The 19273-nt window shown below is 34.5% G+C and overlaps 1 protein-coding gene across 1 annotated transcript; it reads right to left on the reverse strand.

The window, feature by feature from the left end:
* Nucleotides 1-822: 822 nt before the first annotated feature.
* Nucleotides 823-4274, reverse strand: LOC113734838 (calcium-transporting ATPase 12, plasma membrane-type-like). The gene has a single exon (XM_027261579.2). The coding sequence runs from the start codon at nucleotides 4042-4044 to the stop codon at nucleotides 1015-1017; it is 3030 nt and encodes a 1009-aa protein (XP_027117380.1). The 5' UTR covers nucleotides 4045-4274; the 3' UTR covers nucleotides 823-1014.
* Between the last annotated feature and the right edge of the window lie 14999 nt (nucleotides 4275-19273).

Consider the following 19273-nt stretch of genomic DNA (forward strand, 5'->3'; position numbering starts at 1 on the left):
TTGTTGTGCTATCTCTCATCAATGGTAGATGCTTTTATCAGTTCTCTTTTCTTTCCTTTGAAGCCATTTATGTCCATCCAATACCTAATCATTTTTAGAGATCAAATCATATGACATGTTTGACATGCTAGAGAGTGGTTTCAATTAGACTCCGTATGTTATCATGATTCAGACATTGCTTGTAGCAGTAATGAATACTTGATGTGAAGCACATGACTAATCCAAATTATTCTGAAATACCTAATGGCCAACAATTGTTGGATTCTAGCCTAATTCTGGCTCATGATTATGTTAAAATTCTCTCTCTCTTCCTTTCTGTACTTCTGAGTATTGTCAATTGAAAATATTTGTGGGGGGACTTGTGAAGAAGAAAGATCAAGTTGCTGCAACTTTTTAGACTTTACCCATTATTTGACCCCTTTTCTCCTTTGTTATTGAGTTAAAGTACTACCCCTCAGTGTCGGAGAAAAACTTAGAAAGCTCCAATTCTACGCATACTCTAGCAGATAGGAGGAAGTTCTTTTCCTGTCTTCTTTTTGCTTTTGTTCTACATAACGCCTCTATCTGCTAAGTTTTAGGATTCATATTCACTTCCCATTTCCTCCTTTTTTTCTATTTTAGTATTTTAAGATTCTGCACGTAAGTATTTTATGGAATTAATTCTTTAATTTGTTAACAAGTTAAAAAAGATGAAGTGCTGGGAAACCATGGAGAACATATTCTCAAAATCATAATGCAACGTGGTGAATTGTTATCGACAATCATATGTTCTGTTTGATGGCATTTTCTGGTGCAATTTAGACTGAAGAGTCATTAGAGTAATTAAAAAGTAAATTTGCATGAATTTAGAAAAGTAACCAATAAAGAAAAAATTTTGACAAAGAGTTCTGGACAGAATAAAATATAGGGAACAGAATAAACTAGGAAAGTAAGCTGCCAATATACTTGCAAATTCTAATAGATTCAGGGTTGAAGTGTCGTTTTGAGTCAGAATGTCTGCTTCAATCTGCAGGTCTACCCCAAATTAAAGTGAGAAGAAAGATATTCTCTGCTAACAGGGATGCATTTCACTAGCCAGCCAATTGGCCATGATAATGCAGCAATCGTAATGCATGCAAGCCATTGTTCCCAGTTCAGTCTCTCAGTGTTCGCAAACCTGTGCAAGAACTCCACCATAATCACTTGAAGAACCACTGTAATTCCTACTATGCCAATGAATAGTTTGTTCTTCTGTATTCCTTCAAATATGTTCTTCCTCTCCAGCTTTCTTGCATTGAATTCGTTGAAAAGTTGGCAGAGGACAAAGCTATTGAAAATGATGGTGTCCTTAACCTTCTTGTTCACACCAAAGATTGAGCTTCCTCTAAACTGTAGAACCAATAAGACAGTTACCTGATAAAGAGCCTGAGCCATGAGATTTCTCCACATGATATTGGTTATAAGGGGTTCACTTCGACCTACTGGTTTTTTATCCATGAGGTCATCAGTGGGTTGTTCAGTTGCCAAAGCCAAGGCCCCTAGAGTATCCATTATGAGATTCACCCAAAGAAGCTGGACAGCTGTGAGTGGTACTTCACCTGATGATATTGCAGCTACGAAGTTGATAACCAGGGCTGCAACATTCACTGTGAGTTGAAACTGGATAAACTTTTGGATATTGTAATATACACATCTGCCCCACTTCAGTACTGTTATTACGGAATTGAAATTGTCATCCAAGATCACAATATCCGAGCTTTCCTTTGCCACCTCGGTGCCTTGTATTCCCATAGACAGTCCAATATCTGCTTCTTTCAGTGCAGGGGCATCGTTGGTTCCGTCACCTGTGACTGCTACCACCTGGCCTTTCTGCTTCAAACTTTGTACCATCAGAAGCTTGTCAAAGGGGGTTGATCTTGCCATTACCAAAATGCCATCAATTTTTTCCATTCTTTCTTCTGGTGAGTAATTTCTGAATGTTGCACCTTCAACTATTGCATTGTTCAGATCTTCGTTGGATTTGAGAATTCCACAATCCAATGCTATTGACCGGGCTGTGAAAATGTTGTCTCCAGTGATCATTTTGATGCTAACTCCAGCTTTTCTGCAAGATTCTACAGCAGCTTTGACTCCTGGTCGACAAGGGTCCTTCAAACCCACAAACCCTAACAATGTCAGTCCAGTATCTGGAAGATGTTGACATTTTAGTTGACTTTCTTCTGTAAGCCTTTTGCATGCAAAAGCAATGCAACGTAGGCTTCTGCCTGCCATGCCCTGTATTATTGTTTCAAGTTGCTTTTTCTCTTCGCCATCAATATCTATGAGCATGCCACTTCTGACATAATAATTTGAACACATAGCCAAAATCATCTCTGCTGCTCCCTTCCAGTGCACATGAGTTGTCCTTATACTACTATTGCTCCTCACCAACATCCCGCTCCTTTTTTTCTCAGAATTGAAAGGTTCTACATGGACAATTTCGTTTGCATGCTTCACTTGCTGGATGTTCACTTGCATGTCAGAGATGGCCCAGGAAAGGAGAGCTGACTCAGTTGGGCTACCAGAAATTTCTGGACAAACAGAAGTGGGTGATACATGTACTTCTCCTGCAGTATTTAAGCCAACACCTTGTTTTATCAATTCAGTAACATCTGGGCTGATTTCTAGTGATTTTTTTTCCTTCCATGACTCCTTGCCTAACCAAAATTCAGTGACCTGCATCTGGTTCAGTGTGAGAGTGCCAGTCTTGTCGGTGCAGATGGTTGTGGCAGAACCCATTGTCTCGCAAGCAGATAACCTCCGGACCAGGGAATGATCAGCCATCATTCTTTTCATCGAGTAAGCGAGGGTTAGTGTCACAGCCAGTGGCAAACCCTCTGGAATTGCAACTACAACAATTGTAACTGCTAAGGCAATGATACGAACAGCAGCGTTCATGATGTGAGTGGCATTGGTCTGGCCTTTAATAAACTCTTTTTTCCCACTTTCATCAAAAGTATGTCCTGTAAAGTAACGTATCATCAGAACCATTAGAACGAGGAAAGCCACGAATAATCCTACTTTTCCAATATAAGATGTTAGCTTGTTTAGCCGGGCCTGTAACGGTGTCTGTTCATTCACGTTCTGAGTTATCGAACTCATCATCTGACCCCATGTAGTTTTCATGCCTACAGATGTAACAAGCATGTGCCCATAGCCATCCATGACCTTTGTACCTGACAGTAAAAAAGGGTTCTCGGTCTCATCGATCTCAACCTGGTCGCTTTCTCCAGTCATGCTAGATTCATCAACCTTCATTGAATGGCCATCCAAGAACAAACCATCAGCAGGAATATGGTCTCCAGTCTTCAAGAACACAATATCCCCCACAACAACATGGAAGATTGATATGTGTTGCCTCCGCCCATCTCTCACAACTTCCACCTCAATGTTACTATTCTCGTTAGAAAGCTGCAAGAATTGCCTGCTCTGTTTGAAGTTGCTGATGGCAGAGACTGCAAGAACCAGCACAACAGCAACAACTATACTTCCTCCATCGTACCACCCTTCTTTTAGGCCATGCTGCTTGATTCCAAAGCTAAGAGATAGAGCCGCACACAACAGAAGTATGATAATTGTGGAATCTTTAAAGGCTTCTACAAGGAAACTCATAAAGCCTTTAACAGGTGCCTTCTTGTAAGTATTGGAACCAAACTCGTCAACCCTTTTCTGAATGCTGCCCTGGTCTCCAGAAATACCATTCTTTTCATCAGTTTCAAGGATTGCTGCAAGTTTCTTGGTTCCTCCATAGTTGCTCAGATCATCAAAGTTTTTGTCTTTAACCAAGTCAGCAAGTACGCTTTTGTCAACATCGAGAAAGGGTTCATGATCAAGATGATGACTATTACTGGGATCAATATCGATCGCAACATAGGATTGAGTACGTTGCGAGATAGGGCGAAAAACTAGGGCACTCGTAGAAGCTGCTTTCTTGGATAAAGAAACTACAAAGTATGTGGCTCTAAAAACCAACTGCAATCTCTTCTGGGCATTTTTGTTGCAATAATCCTTGCCAATAATGACCATGGTGTAAGGAAGGCTTCAAGAATAAGAAAAAGAAACAAACTTTGTGATTTGGTGGGGAAAAAAAGGAACGAGTAAAGCTCTACTGTTGTGATTTCAAGGGCCAAAAGAAGACGACAAAAAGAGGCTCTGTTAGGCGCAGGATGTTAATCGTGTTTTTATAACCGTCCTCCTGAAGAAAGTTCTATGCAATTTCCTGTATTCTTAACGGTGGTAATTTTTTTTTGGAAGTTTACTTCTTCTTTTCTTTAAGTTACCAACTTGAAAATGGCTCGAGAAATCGATGAAATTTCTTTATTCATTTCCTCGCAAGTTCCAACCCATTCTTACTCAGATGTTGAGTGAGATTTTCGAGGAGTATGGTAGCTTGTAACGTGAGTTGACTACACTTTTGACTTTAAAAGATTTGTTGTCTCTTTTTTTTTTTTTTTTTGTTGGCTATGAATATATCATGAAACTTGAAAGTAACTTCTTTCATACATACAATGAAGTTTCATGGAAAGTAAGTCTAAACACATATCCTTTGCATGTACAAGAACATGAAATTCATTCACAAGTGTTTAACGGTAAAAGTTCATGTAAAAGTGTAATTGAGTTTATTGGAATTGATAATATGCGCGTGAATTACCCACTTATAAAACTTGCAATTTTGTTAAAATTAATTATTTATTGACTTAAAAGACTCTTTTGTGTGACTTGTTCATTTCATTGACTCATAAATTTTCGTTGAAAGACGAGAGTAACTTCTTTTAAACCGATATGTACAACGAAATTTCTTGGCAAATCCACCTTAAGTTCTTTTTTGAACACGTATTTATTAACATATATAGCCTATGTGCAATGAAATTTCTCTTGCAATATTTATTAACCAATATGTACAATGAAATTTCTTGGCAAATCCATCTTAAATTCTTTTTTGAACACCTATTTATTAACATATATAGTTTATGTGTGAATGCAATTGCCTCCAATTGAATTGTTTGCTGATGTGGCGCTCTCCCATTAGCCGATTGGTAGTAGTACTCCAATTGATTCCAATTTAATGAGTTGTAGTCTCTTGATTCGTCAATTGGTGGTTGTCCTCTCAATTGCACAAGAAAATGATAATGTGGAGAGTTTTGATTTGTCAATTGTGATGAAATTTGGCCTTCTTTTTTTTCCCAATGGATTTTTTTTTTAACTTTGGTCAATTGAATTGTTTTGATTGGTCAGATGTGAATGCAATGTCACATTTAATTATCACTTTTTTTTTTTACGGTTGTTATCGAAAAAATGCCCTCTTTTGCGGTTAATGGTTCGTTAGTTAGCTAATAATTTCGCCCTTTTATTGCCCAACAAATCATCCTCTGAATGCATGCATTGTACTAAAATTTGCCCATCTCCTTTTTTCCCCCAACGGATGACATTAACAAAAATTGGGCTTGTTTATTTTTCCCGCCAAATCCGATCGAATTACCAATCCTTTGCAATTAGTTGTTACTAGCAACTTAATAATGCCTTTTTTTTATTGCCATCCAACGGATCACATTTGGTTAGCAGTTATTTGCAATTGTTCAAAAAAAAAAAGACTTTTCTTGTTGTTGCAAAAAAAAACCACATTTAATTATCCTTTTTTTACAGATGCAATTGAAAAATGTCCTCTTTTGCGATTAATGCTTCATTAGTTAATTAATAATTTCACCTTCTGATTGCCTAACAAGTCCTCCTCTAAATGCGTGTAGAATTGTACTAAAATTTGGCCTTCTTTTTTTTTTTTGGTCGAACGGATCGCTAAAATTTGACCACCTTGTTTTTTTACCCCAACAGATCTCATTAACAAAAAAATGGCCTTTTTTCCTTCTCCACCAAATTGCATCTAACTACAATACTTTGCAATTAGTTGTTAATAGCTACTTAATAATGCCTTTTTTTTTTGTCATCCAGCTGATCGGGTTTAATTAGCGATTCCTTGCCATTAATGATTGGTCAATTGTGAGAAATTTGGCCTTCTATTTTTTCCCCCAACAGATTTTTTTTTTTACTTTGGTCAATTGAATTGTATACCTGGCAATTATGCCCAAAACCCAACAATCCACCCACAAATTTCAGAGGTTGGGTTGGGTAATTTGGGTGTTGGGTCAATTTTGGGTTGAGTAATAAAAACCCAAAAATATTTTGGGCGGATTGGGTATTTGTGTTGGGTACCTATTACCCAACTTCCACTTTCATTTGACAGAGATGTAAAACTTGTTCTTATACTATTGTCTTCTCTAGTTTGTGCAAATTATAAATATTACTATCCAGATTTCTGGTTAGCATCAAATTTGACTCTCGAGCGGATTAAAGTTTTTCTTGAATAAGAGAAGAATAATTTAAGTGTTGGCATTCTTCGTTAAACTTTTACTAGAATTATATTTCATGTTACACTATGAATTAGGTGACACCCATAATAAGGATCATAGGAATGGCCAACTAATCGTGAAGGATATATGGCGTAATATGGAGTATAACACAAAAATGTTGAACGGAGGATCAAATGCCAAATTCTACTCATTATATATTCAAAATAAATTTCAGATGCAAATTCGGAAGTTTATCTTTTAGGATGCAACATGATTCATTTTGTGTTTATTTCTAATTTCTAATTTCTCCATTTTACAACGGCTCAGATGTGTTATCATGCATGATTCTTTTGTGTTTATTTTTTGGGTCAAAATTTCAGTTTATAACTTTCTTTAAAGTGTGATTGAATCCAAGTAGTTTAAACAGTTAGTATGTGTGTGTATTTGTGAAAGTATATTAGTGTGTATTTTAATGTGTTTGTATGTGTAAAAATAATATATTTCAAAAGAACTTAAAAAGTGAGTGTGTGTTTGTATCTGTGAGTGTTTTAGTGTGTGAAAATATATCTATCTATGTGAAAATGTATTTATGTGTGTGAATTTTTTTTTTTGTATGTGAAAATATATTTGAGAGAGTTTATGTATCAAAATCTATTATTTAATATATTGGGTCATATTTGGGTCATGGGTTTGAAATAACTCAAAATGACCCAATCCAAAATTAACTCAACCTAATATTGGGCGGATTGGGTGTAATCTATTTAAATGAAAATCCAACATCAACCCGCTCAAAACCCGCCCAACCCGTCCAATTGTCAGGTATATTGAATTGTTTTGATTGGTCAGATGTGAATGCAATGTCACATTTAATTATCACTTCTTTTTTTTACGGTTGTTATCGAAAAAATACCCTCTTTTGTGGTTAATGGTTCGTTAGTTAGTTAATAATTTCGCCCTTTTATTGCCCAACAAATCATCCTCTGAATGCATGCATTGTACTAAAATTTCTTGAATCACACCCATCAAAGAACCCACAACCGTTGTTCTTGGGAGTAAAAAGGACTCATCCTTTGTTGCATCTGGCCCATCTCCTTTTTCCCCCAACGGATCACATTAACAAAAAATTGGGCTTGTTTATTTTTCCCGCCAAATCGCATCGAATTACCAATCCTTTGCAATTAGTTGTTAGTAGCAACTTAATAATGCCTTTTTTAAAATTGTCATCCAACGGATCGCATTTGGTTGGCAGTTATTTGCAATTGTTAAAAAAAAATGACATTTTTGTTGTTGCAAAAAAAAATCGCATTTAATTATCCTTTTTTAACGGATGCTATCGAAAAATGCCCTCTTTTGCGATTAATACTTCATTAGTTAATTAATAATTTCACCTTCTGATTGCCTAACAAGTCCTCCTCTAAATGCGTGTAGGATTGTGCTAAAATTTGGCCTTTTTTTTTGGCCGAACATATCGCTAAAATTTGACCACCCCCGTTTTCCCCCAATGGATCACCTTAACAAAAAAAATGGCCTTTTTTCCTCTTCCACCAAATTGCATCCAATTACCAATACTTTGCAATTAGTTGTTAATAGCTACTTAATAATGCCTTTTTTTTTGTCATTCAACTGATCGGGTTTAATTAGCGATTCCTTGCCATTAATGATTGGTCAATTGTGAAGAAATTTGGCCTTCTATTTTTTCCCCCAACGGATTTTTTTTTTTTTTTACTTTGGTCAATTGAATTGTTTTGATTGGTCAGATGTGAATGCAATGCCACATTTAATTATCACATTTTTTGCGATTGTTATCGAAAAAATGCCCTCTTTTGCGGTTAATGGTTCGTTAGTTAGCTAATAGTTTCGCCCTTTTATTGCCCAACAAATCATCCTATGAATGCATGTATTGTGCTAAAATTTGCCCCTCTCCTTTTTCCCCAATGGATCACATTAACAAAAAATTGGGCTTTTTTTTCCCACCAAATCGCATCGAATTACCAATCCTTTGCAATTAGTTGTTAGTAGCAACTTAATAATGCCTTTTTTTAAATTGTCATCCAACGGATCGCATTTGTTTAGCAGTTATTTGCAATTGTTAACAAAAAAATGACTTTTTTTTGTTGCAAAAAAAATCGCATTTAATTATCCTTTTTTTACAGATGCTATCAAAAAATGTCCTCTTTTACGATTAATACTTCATTAGTTAATTAATAATTTCACCTTCTGATTGCCTAACAAGTCCCCCCTCTAAATGCGTGTAGGATTATGCTAAAATTTGGCCTTTTTTTTTGGCCGAACAGGCTAAAATTTGACCACCCCTTTTTCCCCCCAACGGATCACATTAACAAAAAAATGGCCTTTTTTCCTCTTCCACCAAATTGCATCTAATTACTAATACTTCGCAATTAGTTGTTAATAGCTACTTCATAATGCCCTTTTTTTTTGTTATCCAACGGAACGCATTTAATTAGCCATTCCTTGCAATTGTTAGCAAAAAAAAAAAAAAGACTTTTTTTTGTTGCAAAAAAAAACACATTTAATTATCAATTATTTTTACAGATGTTATTGAAAGAATGCCCTGTTTTGCCATTAATGCTTCATTAGTTAATTAATAATTTCACTTTTTGATTGGCTAACAATTCCTCGTCTAAATGCACGTAGGATTGTGCTAAAATTTGGCCTTCTTTTTTTTTTTTTTGCCCAACGGATAGCATTGACAAAAAATTGAGCTTCTTTCTTTTTCCCAACGAATCGCATCTGATTGCCAATCCCTTGCAATTAGTTGGTAAAAACTAATTAGTGGCAACCAATTTTGGCCTTTTTCTTTACTGTCCAAGAAAGCGCTACCTTGTTTGGCACTTGAGTTTTTTGCCAAGTTTGTCAGCTACAAGTTTTTTAAAAACTTTAGTTACAATAACCTCAAAAAATTTCTCAAAATTTTTAAACTATATACTTCAAAATATTAAAAAATTTACACACTTTAAAATTTTTTTAAAAAGCTTCTATAGTAAGTTACAGTAAAATTTTAGAAAAACATCCAAAAAACTCACTTGTCAAACGGGCGATTTTTTGCGGTTAATTCTTATTAATGTCTGACTAATACCAGCAGCTTAAATTAACCAAAAAAAATTTCTCCTTTTACATTTTTCCCCTGCAACATATGTTTGCCTATCAAATTTTTACAATTGATTGTTAACAATTAATTATTGGCTAATTAGTACCAATATGTTGGGTTAACAAAAGAAGGCTCCTTTTTTTGTCCTAAGACTTATGTTTACCTATCAATTTTTCGCAATTAATTAATTGCTCGTTCCATTTTTTACTATTGTCCAACAAATTATGTTTAGTTGTTGGTTTTTTCTCTTCATCTTTATTTGTTAACATTAATTTGTTGGCCTACGTTTTTAAACATCAAAAAAAAAAAAAATGCAGCTCTGTTAATATCATCTATGCTAAGAAAATTATCTACTTTCGTATCTTTGACCGGCAAATTGCGCTTACCCATTACTTTGCTTGATTTTAAATGTACTTTCTATGCATTTTAATCAAATGCATCCTCAGACACCTCTTTTGATTACTTTCATTTGGTGGGGAGTTGTTGTAAGGGTTTGTTTGGATTGTAAGTTATTTAGGATATTTTTACTGTAGCACTTTTTGTGACGTGATGTATGTGAGATAAAAAGGTAATTGGGAAGATAAAAAGGTGTATTGGAAATTGTAATGATGATATAAGCAAATAAAATTGGGGAAATAATGCTCAATCCAAACAAACTTTACTATATTACCTAGCCTTTGTCTTTTAATTTGCTCTTTCTCTTAATGTGGTTTCTCTTTTTTGGTTTCTTTATCATGGTCATGTTTGTAAAAATGTCGTAACCGTCACTATGCAATCCTGCCAGACATCACTTTTTAGCCTTACTCTGTTCGGGGATAATCCTGCGTTTTTCCTTTGTACAATGGACACTGATATTGCCTGGTTTCTCCTAGCAGAAATTCGGCTACTTATCATCATGATCAGTGGTAAGTGTGCATCTACTGCATTGTTTCTTCTAATCTGTTGCTCTTACTTTTTCACTAGAAAGAAAAAAAGTACTTTATGAGCTTGCTTTTTCACATGCTCTTGCTTCTTTTAGACTTTCCTCATTGCTAATTTTTTGCATTGGTTTCAACTTGTAGAGTTGCTATTGCTACTGTGTTGCTGGTGAGTGTTCTGCTTCAAGCTCATTTTACTGAGTCTCTCTACATGTGTTGATCTTTTTTAAAAAAAAAAAAATAATTAGCTTATTACCTTGTTATTTCTCTTCTTTATCAGTTTCTTTCTTTTCTCATGCAGTTTAGTCCCTTTAATTATTTCACTGCTTTTTAAACTATTAACAGAAGTTTATTTTTTCCTTTTTCCTTTTCTTTTCCCTGTTAGCTTTTGCATGATCCTTTTTATTGTGGTACCTCCTGCTCTTCTTCGATTCTACTGTGTGGATTTTCTGCAGGCAAACAGGTTGATGTTTCTGGTTCTCCTCTCTTCCCCCTTTCTTTTATATTTTACCATTTAGATTCCATCTCTTTTACATGTATTTTCTGCTACCTTGTTGGTTGCATGTTGTTTCAGTCTTGCTTCATTGACTTTTGAATTGTCAAACCTAGTTTGCTTCTTGCCATTTCTTGTTTGCTGCATGTACAAGGTGTTATTCTGCTCCTATTCCTGTGCTATTACACCTGAAGGAAAAAAATTAGAGGCAGCCGTGCATTGCACGCTGAACTAGCTTTTGTTATTTATTTTATACATCTATTTCATTTGTTTACTATTTCTTTGTTAACTATTAAATTTCTTACCTTCTGGCTCATTACTTGCTTATTAATTTTATTGATATTTTACAAACCTGTTCCTTTTTTTTGTTAATTGATAAAATTTTACCTTTTTTATATAGTCCTTTGATGTTGTACACTTTGAACAATTAAAGTGAATGGGTAGATGTTCTACTCGCCACAAAAGGTACGCAGAAATGCCATGCTTAGGAAAAAAATGAGCTTCTGCGCTATCGAAGAGAAGATAGGGTTGCCAAGAATAAAGAAAGCGCTTTCTCTCGCGTATTCATAAGGTTCCACTTGGTTATGTGGAAACAAGTGGAAACAAGTGTTTCTTTTCCTGAAACTCGCACTGTCCCGTACGATAGTGGAAAGCAACCTTTTATGCATAGCCAAATGATAGAAAGTGGGGGTTTTAAGAATGGCCACGATAACGTCAGTGTTGTTGCTGAAGTATTACAATACATGTCATCTCATGAGTCTACTTCCTTTAATCTTCACAGTCGTTCTGCTTCCTCTTCTAGGGAAATGCATTGTGCACCAACAATAGGTATACTGGGAGGTACTATCAATGTCGCCCTTTCCTGGCCTTTTTCTTTGTGTCCATTTCTTGCTTTTGAAAACATCCTTGCTCTCTTCTCACTGATTGATCCTTCCATATTGTTGTTCTGTGCAAGTAAGTAAACCTTAATTTGCGACCGGCAGAACTTCCGCTCATTGATACGGCTAATTTTAGGAGCTGTCAACCTACATCCCTCCATGGAAAAAGGAAAAGCTTAGGCTCCTGTTCTTTTACAGTTATGATCGATCTTCGTCTATTTAACACAAAAAATAGGAACTCTGCCTCTGTAACGGTGATTGATGAACTACCAAATTCTTTGGAAGCTCCTTACTGGATAAAGAGATCTAACCTATGCACAATATTTTTGAACATGTGATTGAATATTGTCCTTTTACTGATCTTTCCATGAATTCTAAAGAGTTGAATTCTCCTCTTCCTAAATGCCAAAGTTCTGGAACAAAAACTGCTTGCTCTGAACCTCTTATGTTGATTGACCAAACAAGCAGATTTCGTCATCAGTCTGATGGAACCATGCAGCCCTTTTGCATTGACAAACAAATTTTACCTGATAATGAACTTTTTGAAAATGTTGTTAGGTTCTCTCCTTTGCCTAATCCTTACATGGACTTTGGAAAAAATCAACTTGTCTTGAATGATATCCATAAAGAATTATATTTGCAAAAAGAAACTTTTGTCTCTAAGAAGCAATCTTCTGCACCAGCATCTACTTCTCAAGGAATATATTCCTTTGGCTTTTTCCAAGTGATTGTCAATTCTTTTTTCCTTGTCCACTTAGATCCTCAACAAAAAAAATATATTTTTCAGTTCTATTTGGCTGGAACTTTCATACTTTGCTCACTCCATTGACTGTACACATTCAAATACCCCTGGACCTTTTTATTTAGCTTGTTCCTTTATATAGTTGCAGAAATCTCTTTTGTTCAGGATAGAGAGTCTAACAAGTCTGCTAAAAAATGTGATTTTCAAGGGAAAAAAAGATGTCATCATAGTTCTTCTGTCTCCTGTCTAAAGATCAACCTTCTGTTCAAAATCATGATTGTCGTGAACGTGTAAGGAAGCAGACTCCGGGTTGGCTTTTTATATCTCCTTCTCTTTCTATAACTTTCTAGATTATGTTATTGATTAGATTAATAGAGGCGTGACTTAGTGCACTTCTCAGCTATAGTTTGAAATTAAATGTAGCGAGGCCTTGCTGAGGTCACTAACATGGTCTTTTTCAACTTGATGAGATCCCTCATGAAGCCATTACCCTTCCAGATGCTGCTAATTGTGAACACTATGGAGCTAAAATGTTCTATTTGGAACCTCCTAGCTTTTGTTGCTCTGGCTGAGAGATCTTTATTGTGGCTCCACTGATGCCTTATGATCTTAAGCGTTTGTGTTATTGAAAATGATGAAGAAAGCACTCACTTTAGAAATAATGTTCGAACCTATAATAATAACTTGGGATTTACGTCCTTTGCTGCGAGATATGACCCAAAATTGATAAAAAAATATGAAAGTTGTTTATACCTTCCGTGTTCAAGGCCAAGTTTATCACTTCCTTAATGGTTTGACGCAGCTAGGTGACAAACCATCTGGAATCCAGTTCTACTTCTTTGACACTGATGAAGAATTAGCAAAAAGGACTGGAAACTGTGAAAAGTTATGCGAAAGCACTTTACAATTGCTTATGCGCATCCTTTTGAAAAATCCTTACACCAAACCTTGGGGATATACCTCAGGAATAAACCTCAAGGATATATCCTTACACCAAATTCTTTAAAAACCTCAGGGATATACCCAACCTTGATACTTATAAAATCATGGTTAATTGTTACCCTGGTTTAGACTAGTGTGTCTATAATCTGCCATCTGCCTCGCAAGTTGCCGCCATATGGACTGAAGATGAGAATGAATCAGTAGATAAGAGTGTTCATATCCAAGTTTATACTCACTCACATACCAGCCATAGGATTAATCATTACTATGGCTGTTTTGATCCTCTACAGTATCCTATTCTTTTTCCTAAAGGTGATTGTGGATGACGCCATGGTATTAAAAGACTATACAACAGGAAAAGAAATGAGGATTCCTGTGAGGGCGATTCAAATGTTGATCCTTCTTCTATTGATGACCCCTTGCACTTAATGGACTTAGAATACAGAGGCAAGTAAATCACTTACTGCTTCTAAAAATAGAAATTTTCCATACTTGTGGGCCTAGGAAAATCTCTTAACACAATATTAAATTTATCATCTTATTTCAACTAATCTTATTAAAACTACTACTTTCCTGTGGCCCAAGTGATAATTTTAACAAATTAATTGTTTACTTAATTAGATGTTATTCATTTAATCACTAGATATTTATGTGATTAAAATTTTAAGTATCAAATATATAAGATGTTGTGGCTACTCTTAAATACAAGATGCAAAAATCTTTATGATAACATCTAAATAGGTGACAAAAATAAAAGGTTGAAAGATGTGACAATTTATACCTTTAAATAATTAGGAGAAAGTGCAGCAAACAAACAAACTATTGATGCCAATTATTAATCACAATTTCAAGAGGCATTATTTAAATAAAACTCATAAAGTGCCCCAAAAGCAAAGTTCAACCTTTATGATATATTAGTATACAAGATGCAAAGTCAAAAGGCATAGGCATATTGACCATAATTCATGCAAGATATAATTAGTTATGTTGTCATATATAAGCATAACCAGATGAAGGTCAAATATCACACTAACAATATATGTATGATACATACTTATGTTAGGGTATCAGGCCAACTATTTGAAATAGAAAAAGAAAAAATCAACAATTTAATAGAAAACAATATCTAACACGAACGATGAGCAACGCATAAGAATTAACGCGGTTCGGCTTAATCACCAAGCTTACATCCACGGAGAGAAAACTTGTTCTTAGTATGAGAGAAAAAATACCACAAGATTACAACTTGATTCCCAAGCCCCAACTCTTGTATAATCCTCTCACCTACTAAGAACACTCTCACTGCTTTCTTGTGTGTCTTTGTAGTATGCCAATCTACTTATTTATAGAGAATATTACTTGGCCAAAAAACCAAATAACAATTGGAAACCAATACTAATTCCTGGACTTATACAGAATAGGAAATAACATCTAAATCCTAAATCAAATACGAATTTCATTGACTACTACTTCAAGTAACTGAAACTAATTAGAAAACTAGTTACTTCCCACACCAAATAAGGACCTTGACTAAAAGAAATTAAGTCAATTTCCTAACAACTTGCATGATCAAATAAATCATCACAAGAATGATACATATACATGGGATTAGCCATTAATTCTCAATCATTGAGCTAATGGATACATAGATCCCATGACAAATTGAATTTGATTGATTTAATATTCAATGAATCTGTGTAGGTTTTCTCGGATTGCCAACAAACCATGAAGGTATACGTTAAACAACAATATTGACTACATTATTAAACATGATTGAATTGAGAAATATGCATGGAATTGGACTTACATAAATTGAGTATAATTAGCTTGTTTTATTTGGTACTTCATTGTGTTTGGCTGAGCTTTAAAATGACTATAATGGCTATTCCTTTGTCTTGAGTAGTAAATTATTTTGAGTTTAATTTTGTGTTTTTGGATTGTTGTTAGAATTGATTACTTGAGGACAAACAATAGTTCAAGCATGTGAGAATTAATTAGTACCCAATTTGCATGTGTTTGAGTTGTTGTTTATGTCCATTTGTTGAGTATTTGCGTGTGAAAGTTCCTCAAATTAGGGTTTTTGTTGTGTTTAAGTGCAGTTTGTGAGAATGGCAAAATTAGTGCAGGTATGCAATGTTTGATTTTTATGATTTTTGGAGCAAGTTTGATGATGTATTTGAGTTGAAAAAGGGTGGGATAAGACCATGCATGAAAACCAAGAAGAAAAGTGCAAAAATGTACTAAAAGAAGTTCCAATCAGCTCGCAGATTAAGACCCTCAAAACTGGTTACGTAAAATGAAAACTCTCAGAAGTTTACATGGAGAGCTGTTTACCAACTCGAGCCAAAATAAAGCATCATACTCGTTGGACCAGCTGATTGTAGAGGTGGCGCAAGAAAGTTCAAGGCATCCAGGGCTTCTTGTTTCTTGTTTCACGACAGCTTTTCCGTCACTATAAGTAGGGTCATTGAAGATGGATTGGGCAGCTTCAGGCATAGTTAGGGAGCAGTTTTAGCTTCAAACACAACAAAATTTTTTTCTTGTGACCCGGAACATGCCCTGACTCGAATCAAGGATCCAAGCGGACACACTAAACCGGAGGATACACCACAGCACCCCATGACACATTCAGGTTAGACAAAGGGATTTAAATCTAAGAAAAGATTCAAAATCAGGATCTCATTCAGTCCAAGAGTCCTCTTTACTGCTAGACTGTCCCTGGGGCCACATTAGTTTCTTTAGCCTTTCGCTTGTAACTTTGAAGATTGTAAGGAACAAGAAAGGAGATTTTCACCAAGCATGGCTAAACAGCTTTTATCCTTTTCTTTATTTCTTTAACATTATATTAAACTCTATCTTCATTATCAAGTTATTCGAGTCTATCGCTTCCTTTATGCCTAGCTAAATAACTTGATCCTTGGGTTAGGATGTAACCAATTATACTTTAATTTATGATGCACTCATGGTTAATCAATAAATCTTATGTGCATGCTATTTCATGTCTTTGGTTTTCGTCTTTGTTATTAGAAAGTCCTTTAATTGTAAAGCATCTAAGGTATTGTTTGAAAGACGAAAATTATTAATCAATGCTAGTTGGTAAAAGCATAAACTTTTATGTCTAACTCACAAAACTAAGGAAATACGTAAATCGCAATTTGCATAATGTCCAGTTCTTAATGACTCTTTAACTTATACTTAGGAGTGGTAATTCAAGACCTGATAAAACGACACGAACAAGACTCAAAAAGCACCTGATCAAAACATGACATGAAAGAATTTGTATCCAAAATAGGTCAATCACGATTATGACACCAAAAAAAAAAAGCGTTGTTGACGAATGACACGTTATTAATCCTTTAAACTTATGGGTTGATATGTTAATCCGAAACATACAACATGGCACAATTGTAATTTGAAGTACCATTTCTATTAGGGAATTTTATTTCTTTTGATACCTCTAGAATATACACCAAAACTAAAACTATACGACTAAAAAATAAAAACGAATTACTTGGTTTCCTTCCATACATGAACCCAATTTCTTTAAATTCGCTTCTTAAGAGTTTCCTTGTAATCAAAGTATTGGAGCCAAATAAAAAAAGAAAACAGAAGCCATTTAAAAATTAAGAATTCATACCAATTTTTTTTTTGGACAAGATTAAGATCTTTTAAACAAAAAAAAAAAAAGCATGAATTGGATTCCTTGCACATCTATTTATATCAAATTTATTTTTTTTAATTTCCCCCTAAATCTGTTGTGCAAATAGTGTATTCCTTTCTAATTAAGTAAAGTACACAAAAGTCTAATTGTTGTTTACGCTAAATTTCTTTACAGTATCTCCTAAATTTACCAGGAACTTAACTTATTGTTCGAGTATTGGAATCAAATGATTAAAGACTTAGGACCTTTGAGAATTCATGTCAAAATTTTCAACCATAAATCAATAGTTTTGACTAAAAGTAGTTAGTAGTTTTTTTTTTTTTCATATGAAAGAGCCTTTAATATTTGAAGCACAACTCCTGAATATTGGATACAGAAGTTGAATCTTCTATATTATTCTCTCTCTGACTTTTGGACTATGATTGAACAAAACTTAACATGTCGTAGAATTCCAAAGTAAAGTCAAGCAGAGATTACACAAAATTAATTAGTATCATGATTTATATTTATACACATGAAAATTTGAATTTATCTGCACCATGATTCAAGTAAAACACTTGGTTAAGGTCGATGCTTTAAGTTCATGGTTTTCAAGATTTTGTGATGTTTCATTTGTAATTTCAATTTAAAAAATTAAATGCATCAAACGGGTTAAAGACAACATGACACATTAATAAACAGGTCATGCCATGAACATGATACGAAAGTTTCATATATCAGTTATGAAACTATACTTGTCTAGCATGAACACGATTATGACGTGACATAAAAACGATACGACATGACACATTTACAATCCTACTTATATTAAATAGTGAAAGCAGGTTTAGACTTGTTATGGAGATGGCCATTATGGTGGTGAAAGCAGGTATTATAAAATTAGGAGATTTTACCATAGTTTCATAGAAGAATTAATTAATTGGCCAAGATAAAATCTTTTTTTAAGACAATTGAGGAAAGCCAAATTTCTAGAAGTTCTTATTTATTGATAACTTTGCATTAATTGATCTTAATTAATTTTGGTTGTTATTTCTAATTTGTTTTCTTGTTTTTTGTAACTTTTGTGACAATTCGTTGTCTAGACAATAAAATAATTTGAAAAATTTTGGTAACTGATGGGATCGACACCTGAATACTCCTTAATACTAGTGTATAGTTTGTTTTGTACACTTGTAAATGGAGAAGTAAGGTTAATAAACCTCAAACTACCCCCAAAAAAAATTTTATGTGAAAAGAGTGCAAGAATATGCAAGGATAAATTTAACGTTCTTCGTGCAAATATTATTATGGATAATTTTTTGAAAAACTATTGTAGCATTTTTTGATGTAATGTATGTGAGTTAAAAAATAATTGAAAAATGTATTGATTATATAAGCAAATCACTGGATGTAAATAGAGTGTAAATAATGTCCAATTCAAACAAACCCATTACTTCTTTTTTTTTTTATTTTTTTTTTCTGACGGAGTGGGTATCCGGGTCCCGACTAATCCCACTCTGGCTCGGAAGAGGAGGTCCCACTCCACTCCAAGTACAGTAGCAAGGGGGCTCGAACCCTGGTTGCCTAGGTAAATCTACCATACCCTAAAGAGGGGAGCTGATCGCTCGAGCTAACCCTTGGGGTAACAAACCCATTACAATAGTATATCTTTAGTATAGTTTCAGATGTTCCTATTGAATAGTGTGTCACAAAAGTACTCATTCTGTTCCATAAAAGTTGTCATGCTTGTCACTTTTTCTTGTCCCAAATTAATTGTTATCTAAGAAAAGTCAAAAGATAGCCCCTCACAAAAGATATAAAAGAAAGTAAAAATTCTCTTTCCCACTAGGATCACTGTACATAAATTGTACATTCAACAAATTTTATGGATCGTGGGAGTTGCTTTCTTAAGTTGGATACTTTGCCAAACTAAAAATGCCCTCCGCAACAACTTCAAATATTATGAGGCATGTCAAATTAGTCAATGTTCAAAGTTAGTTAGACCCAATAGCAACTCATTCAAATTTTGTTTGCCAACTAACACTACTATCAAATAGAAACGAGATCTAGTATTTGCTTTAGCCTCAATCTCCATCGAAGCATTGCTCCACAGACACAACTTTTTACATTCATATACGTATAAGAGAATTAATCTTTTATACACTAATAATGTATACATTTTTTATTATT

Source organism: Coffea arabica, chromosome 3c (genome assembly GCF_036785885.1).
Source record: "Coffea arabica cultivar ET-39 chromosome 3c, Coffea Arabica ET-39 HiFi, whole genome shotgun sequence".
Classification (NCBI taxonomy): Eukaryota; Viridiplantae; Streptophyta; class Magnoliopsida; order Gentianales; family Rubiaceae; genus Coffea; species Coffea arabica.